Source organism: Bufo bufo, chromosome 2, assembly GCF_905171765.1.
Source record: "Bufo bufo chromosome 2, aBufBuf1.1, whole genome shotgun sequence".
Lineage (NCBI taxonomy): Eukaryota > Metazoa > Chordata > Amphibia > Anura > Bufonidae > Bufo > Bufo bufo.
The window spans coordinates 394,120,276-394,131,744 of NC_053390.1; the positions used below are offsets into that span (position 1 = coordinate 394,120,276).

At 42.6% G+C, this 11,469-nt stretch overlaps 1 protein-coding gene across 2 annotated transcripts; it reads left to right on the forward strand.

The window, feature by feature from the left end:
* The first annotated feature begins 1,428 nt into the window (after positions 1–1,428).
* PLIN2 (perilipin 2) lies at positions 1,429–9,029 on the forward strand. 2 transcript variants are annotated; one of them, XM_040417232.1, is made up of 8 exons: positions 1,429–1,613; positions 2,933–3,128; positions 3,708–3,790; positions 3,902–4,154; positions 4,424–4,605; positions 6,043–6,177; positions 6,258–6,548; positions 8,125–9,029. In XM_040417232.1, exons 1-8 carry the CDS (start codon positions 1,581–1,583, stop codon positions 8,242–8,244), a joined length of 1,293 nt encoding a protein of 430 aa, XP_040273166.1. In that variant the 5' UTR covers positions 1,429–1,580; the 3' UTR covers positions 8,245–9,029. The 2 variants fall into 2 exon arrangements, with proteins under 2 accessions (XP_040273166.1, XP_040273167.1); XM_040417233.1 differs by lacking the exon at positions 8,125–9,029 and having other exon boundaries at positions 1,430–1,613; positions 6,258–6,917.
* Positions 9,030–11,469: the final 2,440 nt, after the last annotated feature.

The following is an 11,469-nucleotide window of genomic DNA, read 5'->3' on the forward strand; positions in this document are numbered from 1 at the left end:
TCACTGCACTGGGACAGAATCCAGGGTGTCAGTCTCTTCAGCCTCCGGTCCTCCACCAGCAGATTCAGTCGGGAAGTGGCACTAGGCCAGCCCGGGCCTCAAGTTAGGTACGGTTAAAGAAGTATTAAGTGTAAAATACAGACAGTATGGCTGCATAGTACATGTGCATATATATAATTATACTCAGTCTCAGATAATACTATATATCTATATATATATATATATATATATATATATATATATATATATATATATATATATATATATTGTGTATGGAAGGCTTATACTGTGTGTAATATATATATATATATATATATATATATATATTACAGTGCCATGTAAATAACATCAGCCCCTCCAATGCAGCCCCATGTAAATCACATTACCCCTCTCTCCCTTCAGCCCCTCCAACATACAGTCCCAGAAGCAAAGTGTACATGAATGAGATTTATCTCATACACATTTCTTGGACTGTATTTGGGTTCATGCATACGGCTGTTGACCAGTCGTTCCATTCATTCGGACCGCAATTTGCGTGCGTTTTCCACTGATCCATCCACACCACAAAAAAAAGAAAACATGTCCTATTTTTTAATGGTGCGGAAGCATGGTGAGAAACCACATGGAAGCACTCCATAGTGCTTCTGTGCCTCCGTTCTGCACCACACCTTTTATTCGTGATGTGGTACACAAACGGTTGGGGCCCGTATACTGTGGACCCGCTGTTTGCCGCCTGCACACATGTGCGTGAGCCCTTAAAGGGGTTGTCTCACTTCAGTAAGTGGCATTTATCATGTAGAGAAAGTTAACACAAGGCACTTACTAATGTATAGTGATTGTACATATTGCTTCCTTTGCTAGCTGGATTCCTTTTTCCATCACATTATACACTGCTCGTTTCCATGGTTACAGACCACCCTGCAATCCATCAGTGGTGGTCGTACTTGCAGACTACTATAGAAAAAAAGCATTAGCCTCTGGTGGCCGGGACCATGGGAGTGCACATAGACCAGTGCTTTTTCCTATATTATATAAGCACGACCACCACTGATGGATTGCAGGGTGGTCTGTAACCACAGAAACGGGCAGTATATAATGTGATGGAAAAATGAATCTAGCCAGCAAAGGAACTAATATCAATAATAACAATATATTAGTAAGGGGCTTGTATTAACTTTCTCTACATGATAAATTATACTTACTTAAGTGAGGAAGGGGTCGGCCGCTTTTCAAATTTTCGCCCTCCCTGGAACCGCCCTGGCCATGAGCCTCTTGCCTAATAGAAATGTGGGTGACTAATGGTCTTTTATCCTGCCCTACCCTTGACCCCCACGCACGGCCACGCTCCCAGCACTCGCTGCATGACGTCACCGCGCCGCCTCACCAGTCAGCTGACTGCCGGGAAGCTTCTAGGTGACGGCGCCTAGTCGGGTGGGCGTGGTTAGGCGCCTATAAGTACGCGGACTCGCTGGGAGCAGTTATTGTTTCCTTGAGTCGTTCTGCTTACGGCTGTGGAGGCGCTTCGTGGACGCTTGTCAGTTCTTGCGGTTGATTGTGTGCTTTGCCTTTTACCTAGCACTATGGCTGACGTGGTGGTGGAGCAGCAGCAACAGGTAACTAGGAGGGGTTTAGGAATGGGTGCAAGTGAAACTAATCTCTAACGGTGTCCTATGATTAGGGGAGGCTGGTTAGTGTCAGTGTTGCCCCCAGTTCTATAGATGCTGGCCGTGGAGTGTGCCTAAGGGCATATAGTTCCTGACTGGTACTGCCATCTGTGCGAATTACAAGGGCTTCTTGGCAGAGAAAAAAACCAAGGCTGCGGTATTTGCTGGAAACGGTCACCAGATGTGAATGTAGCTGTAATATATATTCTAAATTTGGGTAGCACTGCAGACAATGCGATCCAACATCCAGATCAAATATAAAAATAAGAAACCATGGTACTTCCAAAAAACTGATGTGTTTATTACACCAGGTGTGATGTTTCAGTCTTCTCAATGGAACTTTTTTATTTTTTATTTTATATTTTTTAAAGCAAAAGATTCCATTGAGAGGACTGAAATGTTGCACCTGGTGTAATAAACCTGTTTTTGGGAGTGCCATGGATTTTTATATATAATATATAAAACCTGTAGGAGGAGTGTATGTATACTGCTGGATAGCCTCTGCTCCAGTGTATGCATTACATATCGATGGCTTATTCTTAGGGGCCCAGTCACCTTCAATAGGTTTTGCTGACTGCTAGCTCTCCTGGGTCTGCTGTACTCGGTTTAGTTAGGCGTGCATATGTTCTTAAATATGGAGGGAGGAAAAAGCTACTGCCAGACACCCCTGTGGTAGATCATCTCTGATAACGAACTGTTTAAAAATAAATAAAAAATTTATTTTTTTAGCATGTCACTCAGATATTTCCAGGAGTCAGACCCCTGCTGATCTGATATTGATGCCCTATCCTGAGGATAGGGGATAACCCCATTTAACTGCAATACAATTAGTCTGTTTTCTGTCTCTTGGCATACTGCTAATCAGCAGAACCAGGGTGCTCTGGTGGTTCAGTGGGCACTGCAGCACACCTATCCATGATTACTGGGCTCCATCACTCTGGCTTTCCAGGAATACATATTGATTCTTATTCTAAGGTTCCACAATGTAAATGGCTCCTTTGAATATCTTGTAGCTCTACTTGATTTTGTGTTAATTTAGCCTAGAGCAGGGACGCCCAACCTGTGGCCCTCCAGCTTTTGCAAAACTACAACTCCCAGTATGCCTGGACAGCCTACAGCTATTAAGGCATGCTGGGAATTATAGTTTTGCAACAGCTGGAGGGCTGCAGTTTGAACATCCCTGGCCTAGAGTAATCATGCATTTTGTATAGTCTTGGCTTATTACTTCCAAGTACTTGAGGATTGTTTTTGTTTGTTGTCCTTTTTAGAATGTGGTGGTAAGGTTGATTAACCTGCCATTGGTGAGCTCAACATATGACATGGTATCTTCTGCCTATGTGAACACTAAAGACAACCATCCCTACCTGAAGTCTGTATGTGATGTTGCTGAGAAGAGTGTGAAAACGATCACTTCTGTGGCTCTAACCAGTGCCAGGCCCATCCTACAGAAACTTGAACCTCAAAGTATGTTGAATGGAGTTCCTTGCGTGTTTTTTTTTTTTTTTTTTTACTGTGGATTAGGCTTTTTGTCTTGATAGTTTAAATGTTTAGGTTTTCTCTAGTTTGCTTGGTCATGGTATGTTTACCAATTAAAGTGGTATTCCTATCTCAGAATATATCTCCTTATCTGGGAAAAGGCAGCCAGACGTGGTTAGGACAATCAGCTGAGGAGTTGTAGTAATGGTGGAGCACGGGCTACTTGGTACAGACCACCTCTGGCTCCTGCATACAGGGGAGACTGGTATGACCATGTCTATCACACTTGTTTGGCTATGCCAGAAGTGTTTGGGATGAGACTACCCCTTGAAGGCAGTCTAAAAAATTAGGAGGGAGGGGGGGGCACAAGGCAATGTGCTTAACAGGTGTATGCATGTCTAAAGCAAAGCCTGTATATCACAGTGTTCATTCCCTCCTGGCATAGGAAGTAGGCCAAATGTCAACTTGTGCAAACAGTCCTAGTATTCACAGGAACTCTGCTGGCTTTGTACTGATGACTAGGAGTTGCATCAGACTTTTACATAATCTTTATTCCTCCATCTTCAGTTGCCTTGGCTAATAACATTGCCTGTGTTGGACTGGATAAGATTGAAGAGAAGCTGCCTATTCTCTATCAGCCATCTGGAAAGGTAAGCTATTAAGATCATGTGAAGCCTTAGAAATGTCACTAACTAGAAAGCAAGACTGGGTGAAGGCTTTCTTTAACAGGCAAGTATCATATATATTTATTTTATACTTAGGTTGTGGCTAATGCCTCAGAAGCAGTTTTTGGAGTCAAAGATGCAGTTATCCAGAGTATTGCGGGAGTGGTTGACAAAACAAAGGGAGCTGTGCAGGATAGTGTGGAGATGACCAAGGCTGTCGTGAATGGCAGCATTAACACCGTTCTGGGAAGTGGTGTAGTAAAGGTCGTGAGCACCCGTGTGGACACTGCACTCACCAAGTCGGAAAGTCTTCTGGAACAATACCTGCCACCAACTGATGAAGAGTTGGGTAAGCGGCAACCTACCCAGCTGAAGTGTGGGTGAAGGGAAGCATCTGCTATACACCGGATACACTTTTCTTTTTATAGGAGTGAAATGTGCTTTCTCTGTAAAGATTTCCACGTCACCCGGTTCAGAGAACAGAACATTTCACTCCAATGCAAAAAGGAAAAGGAGCACTACTCGCCAGGTGTGCAGAGACCATGCATCTCGTAACCCAAGGTTTTGTTGCGCTTGAAGAAAGTATGTAACCTTAACTGTCATTTCTTTGCATTTTAGTTAAGGAAGCAACTAAAACCGAAGGTTTTGAGTTGTCCAATAAGCCCAGCTATTATGTTCGCCTTGGATCCCTTTCTACGAAGACTCGCAAACGTGCTTACCAACAAGCTTTGACCCGGATCAAGGATGCAAAGTGCCGAAGCCAGGAGGCCATTGCTCAGCTCCAGAACACAGTTGACCTGGTTAGTAAATGTGCTTTCATCTGTTAGTTTTGACATTCTTCGTATTGCTCCTTTTACATGTACTGATGTTACAGGCAATTATTGGTCATAGTTCCTGACAATCTTGTAATTGTCAGAAAGTGAGAGGGGCCCCCCCAAATCATACAGTAGTTTCTGGGCAGCAGGAGTTGAACAAACTTTTCTATTAAAAGAAACAATAGTTGATGAAGATTTGCTATATCAGGTGATTGTTGGGACCTAAACTAATTATTGGGAACAAGTTTCTATGAATTCACTCCCCATAATTGACCCAGTCATTTGTCCTTTTAAAAAAACATCAAGGGCATATGCACACAACAGTAAGGCTACATGCACACGACCGTTGTGTGTTTTGCAGTCTGCAAAACATGGATGGCGTCCGTGTATGTTCCACAAATTGCAGAACACGCACAGACAGCCTTTAATATAACTGCCTATTGTCCACAAAGCGTGGCCAAGAATAGGACCATGCAACTGATTTGAACAGCACAGAGTACTGTCCGCATCTTTTGTGGCCCCATTGAAGTGAATGGGTCTGCATCCGAGCAGCCAAAACTGCAGCTCGGATGCGGACCAAAAAACTGCTGTGTATGAGGCCTAACTTGGAGGATGTCTGAAGTTTCCACACCAAATTTGTGGGTTTGCCTAGATCTTGGTTTGCATTGCAACAGGTGGAATCTGCACAATTCACATGCTGTGACAGTCAGAATATGGTGCCACAAGTCAATTTCTGCCCAGAAAACCTCATATTTATGCAGTGGCTTTACATTAACCTTTACTGGCTTGATACAAAAATCTGCATCCATATAGTATGAAATGTGGATGCCTTCAGTGAACCTGCCTTGCATTTTAATTCATTTGGTAGTTAATGATGATTCCTAAATACACATTTGAAGCTCCATTCTTTAATCTGCGTCTACATCTAGTTATCTTCATTCATTTATAGGTTAACCTACCTTACAGTCTTCTCACCAGAAGAGTGAATCATTTCTTATAGAGCATGTCATAGATGCTGTTGCTTAAATGGACTGTCACCTTGGACCAGCCCTGTATTAAATACAGTAATGCGTGTGCTGGTGACTTCATAATTTGGAGATCAGAATTACTGATGTGGTTTCCCACAATGTGCCTGTGAACGGCAATGGAGGGTCGCCTCCAGAAATGGTCCTATGCACTGCATGGCCGGTTTGAAGGCCAATCTGGACTGAATATAGTGATAAGAATTACTGATGTGACGTGAGCCGCATGTGTTTCTGTAGTTAATAGGGCTTGTATGGAGGGAGTGTGTCCTGGTGACCCATTCCCTTTAAAGAATGTCAATCCACTTCTAGAAAATGAGGTTATGATTTTGAGGAAACTCGTGTTCATAGAACTTAAACTGATACGAGTTGCATGTTAAACTTGCCCTGTTATCTTAAGATTGAATATGCAAGAAAGAACATGAATGATGCAAATCAGAAAATCCATGATGCTCAGGAGAAGATCTACAATAAGTGGGTGGTATGGACAAAAGGCACAGGGCAAGATGCCAGTGGAGAACATGAAAGCACAGAGGTGATTATGGTCCTGTATACTGTATGGTAGGCAATACCTGTACACTGGGAATGCTATAACCTTACAATTTGTCTCTGCAGCAAATTGAATCCCGCACTCTGACTATTGCCCGGAGTCTTACTCATCAACTGCAAACCACATGTCTGTCTCTGGTCTCCAGTGTTCAAGGCCTTCCACAAAATATCCAGAACAAAGCTCACAATGCTAGTGCCATGGCTGCAGATGTCTATCAAAATTTCCGTTCTGCCTCTTCCTTCAGAGAAATGTCTGATGGCCTCTTAAACACATCTAAGGCACAGTTCACAAAAATGAAGGATTCTATGGATGATGTGATGGACTACTTGGTTAACAACACTCCACTAAATTGGCTGGTAGGTCCCTTTTACCCACAACTGGCTGCTAACCAACATGGGGAGCCAGAAGTTGATGGGGGAGACTCTGCCAACAAGGAGGACTGAAAAGTTCACTAAACTTTGCACTTAATCACCTAAATGGGCAAACCCCAACCACAGTTTACCATAGCACTGCCCATATCCTTGTGCTCCACCTTAAGCTGAGGGACAGTAACGGTGGTGACAACCCATTTGACAGTTTAAATGCTTTGTCTCAACATTGGACTTTGTCTTACTCTTGGCGGTTGCTTTTCTTCACATTCCGCCCAAATGTAACTGCATCACTGATGTGTAAACCCCACTATGTACACTAAACTTTTCATGCACTTTTGTATTAATAAAATATCTGCATCAACTTGTCTGTGTCAAAGGTTCGTGTACACACAACTACTCTACCAGACTTAATATCTGGTTGTGCCTTAACTTGCACTCACGGGTCTCATTTTAAAAATTGTGGTGCTGTTACAGTAAGACAAATCCTCAATATGAGGCAGGCTTTACATATAGTGATGGTGTAAGGTACCACCTCTAGCCATTTGCATGCTAGACTTCAGGTTTAAAATGAGAATACTCAGTTAATAGGATCTCTAAAGGGTTTGTCCATAACAACTTGGACTGTACAATGCTTTGGTAAGGGATGTGGAAATCCCAACAGTTCCATCATACTTGGCTTATAAAAAAGCCATAATTATATGCCTACCCCTTTCAAAGATGCTATTTCAGTGGTTGGTTAAAGTAGTCAGTGCCTTAAAAAAAACTACCTAGTCCACTGCTACCCTTCAAGGGCTTGCCAGGTCCCTGCTGATCTCCATTTCTTAGTGCAACACAGGCAATGGTAGGAGATGCCTGCTCAATGGCTGGCTGAGGTAGGTAATTGTTGTGGCCAGTGACTTGGGTGTTAAAATTGTTTGCAAAGCTCTTACAGCATTACAAAGGAGTCAGTCTTCAGTGTTTTTATTAAATGCTGGAGACACCTCTATCATACAGGGGATTCCAGCTGCCCCTTGTCACTAATCCAGTCCCTTAGGATGTACTTGTTCCCTAACTATCAATCACCCTGAGGTCATATTGAAGACCATTGTTAGCATCTATCAGAGCTTAGCTAAAAACATGCTTTAAACTGAAACTACACGTATTCTTCACAATTGAACGCTGAATAAGGCTCCACTTAAGGGACTGTTGCTAAATTAGGATAAGGCAGAGAGCAAAAGGAAACTATTGGTGAGAAATATGTTAAGTGACCTCTAACACTCCAGCAGGCTCAGTTTTATGGCTCCTCACCCACCACAGTACTTAATGCTGGAGTCTAAAGTTAAATGGGAACCTCATTTTGAAAGTGCAGAATGCAAAAATTGCAGCAACCTAAGAGTATTTGGATTTTCAAAGAATTCCCGCAGAAGAAAAATCTGTGGCTTTCAAGGCATGCTGCAGATTTGTGGTTGAATTCCCCCCCATGCACCATTGTTCTAAGCAAGAATAGGACACCTGCCTTCATGAGGTCTTTAAAAAAAGTGTTTCTAATATCTCTAACAAAGTGAAACTTCTCTTTTATCAGGTGCCTGACTTCAGCATCAATGACCATGCTTCAGAAACAGATGGCAACACAGATGTATTGGTAGAGGAAGAAATGCAAGATTTCTCTGGAGCTAATGGCCGTGTAATAAACCAAGAATGAGCTGATATATTCACATGTACTGCTTTTGTATACCACTAGAAGCAGTCTCAGCCCTTCACATAATAAATATGCATTAGAAAAGTAGTGAAATGGCATGGCTACTATAAATCCATTTGAAATCACATTAGCTTATAGTAAAAATACTTTGTAGGAGAGGAAGATACAGAAAATATGTTGAAAGTCAAAGGGGTTTTCTGAGATTCATATATTGATGTCCTATCAGCTGGATATGCCATCTGTCTGGAAGGGGTATGACTCCTGGCATCCCTGCCCATCAACTGTTTTGAGGGGGACGCTCACTACTCACCAAGCTCCGTGCCGCACATAGTATAGTGGCTGTTTTTGGTATTGTAGCCCAAGCACGTTCATGTGACCAATGAGCATTAAGCCACTGGCCTATGCACACAACTGACTGGGCCTGCTGTGGACCACGAATTGTAGTCCACAATGCATGGGCAGCTGCATGCGGATCGGCGACTCGTTCTCTTGAATGGGGTCCGCACCGCGAAAATATAGTGCCTGCACTACTTTTTTGCGGTGCGGAGGCATTTAAGTGAATGGGTCTGCATCCGTGATGCGGGGTGCACACAGCCAGTGGACCGCAATACAGCCACCGCTGCAGTGGACTAGTGTGTCCTCTGCAGGTAACATGCTCTGTGTGGGAGTGTGATTTGCTGTTTAGGACACTGCTCCTGTGACATGACCACACACCAAGATGATTTATAAGGCTCTATTCTCACATCCGCAAGTGTGGTCCACATCGTTCTGCAATTGTGCAGAACCATTAATTCTCTATGGGGACGGAATGGATGCGGACAGCACACTATGTGCTCTCCGGAGCGCGCTACCGAAAAAAATTAGAACATGTCCTATTTTTGTCCGCAATACACTATGGATGTGTGAATGGATCCTAATAGTGTGTGTCTTTGCCTGACCGGCACTGATTTGTACTGGCAATTATAATGCAGTGTGCTCTTGTCACAGGAGCAGACTATATAATAGGAAATCACGCTGGCACACAGTGAGTTTCTGCAGTTGACATACTCATCTAAACTTAGCCTAAGAAGAAGCCTCTTCAAACAGCTTACCAGCAGGAGTACTGGGAGTCTGACCCCCACCGATCAGGTATTAATGATCTATTCTGAGGAAAGACCATCAATAGGAGTCCCGGAAAACCTACTTAATGTGATTTATAACCTTCTATAGGCATTTCACTGCTGCCTTGCCAGCATGTTGCCCTGAAGGGTTGTGTGGCCTTTTTTGTGATCCATTCCCCCCACTGGCCTTTAAGTCCTGGTCCCTCGTGACATACAGACAATGGTTTCTGCTATGGCAGTCCATTCCTGTGTTGAGGGTCACTTAAGTAGAGACCAGTGGAGGCACCTGGGAAACATGAAGTGGGGGATTGGTGAGGTTAATATCGCTTTTTTTCTATTTATATATATTTTTTATTTAATGCAATTGTGACTTTGTTGTAATAACTAAAAAAATAACTACCGGTGGAATAACACCTTTAATACCAAACATGAGCATCACATAGTGCTTTAAAGTTTTTAGTTTTTTTAACCTGCCCCCTGAAATAAAAGATTCATACTTACCAGCTCCACAACGCTCCAATCCTGCTTTTTTCATCTTCCGCTTCCTGCACTGTTTTACATCAGTGCGTGGTCCCATACACCGCTCCAGCCAATGACTGGCTTCAGAAGGGACATGCTGCTTGTGGCCACATCACTGCTGAAGCCAGTCAAGGGCTGGATGTAAACCGTGCGAGGACCGGAGTGGCATGGAGCATTTAAGTATGAATCTTTTACTTAAGGCAGGCTACGGGCCCTTGCTTAAAAATTTATATCTTTGTTTTGTTTTCTTGACTCCTTGCATTTTGTATTACATATTCTATAATAAAGGTTTTTATTCTCAGCAAAATATAACAAAGTTTTCTGTGTTTTATTTTTTATTTTTAGAAAAGTAGTAAGAGATGTCCAGCACCGAGATAAATAAAAATCTTCAGTCTTCATTTCAGGTAGCGTCACCATCATCTATGAAGAAACTGCATTCTTTTAAATTTATGAAATAAAGACTGAAGATTTTTATTTATCTCGGTGCTGGACATCTCTTACTACTTTTCTGGACCTGTACGGACTGGACCGGGTCCTTGCACGAGACACCATATGTGGAGGTGCTGGCTTACTCTTCTAATCGTTATAAGTTGTTGTTTTTTTTTTCCAGTCTTTCATTAAATGCAAACAAATAACAATTTGGGTGTCTGAGAAATGTATCAAAGCTGGGCTCAAATAACAATAGACAATCACATTTAGGCTACTTTCACATGGTCGGTATTTGTCAGTCAAAACAAGAAATGGGTCAGACACATACGAGCGAGTTCAATGCAAGAAGCTCATAGTGTGTGTTAGGCTACATGCACACGACCGTATGTGTTTTGCGGTCCGCAAAAAAAAAGGATGTCTGCAAAACGGACAAGAATATTGTTCTATTTTTTTTGTGGGGCTATGGAATGGATATACTAATGCAGACCCATTGAAATGAATGGATCCGCATCCTATCCGGAAAAAAAAAAACGGAACGGACACGGAAACAAAATACGTTAGTGTGCATGAGGCCTTAGTGTGAGGTCCTGTTCTGACCTCTGACAGGATCGCACAGCATTATAATGATTTATAATGACAGTCCTAAAATTTATTATATTACACTGACAGCATTATGTCTGTAATTCAGTATAAATCATTATAATGCTTTGTGATCCTGTAAGAGAGACTCCCTCTGTATTCTGATCAGATGCCTCCGCTGCAAAATCGTGGTTACAGTTGGTTGTTATGGTAGCCAGGAGCGTCTTGAAAGCTCCCAGGTTTGCCATAGCAAACTGCCTGTTAAACCCTGGCAAAATACCTAAATTAAGTCATCATGTATTGTTTCAATAAGCAAACCCTAGGAAAGGATGGAAGGGTCATGAGGAACACCCTCCAATCAATCTCTAGAATTTTCTTCCAATAGTCATTCGACCGTGTATAGTCCCACATCACCTGAACACACATAATCAAATCATAGATACCTTTCACACTATGCACAGGTTTCCTTCCCAGATTAACCCCTATGTATCTCTGATCATGGGGCACTGACAGTCTCCACCCCCCAAACTTCCAACATCTGACTGGACAAAAAACCGCATAGTGTGAATAGCATACTACCTAATACAACATATGGTGACTA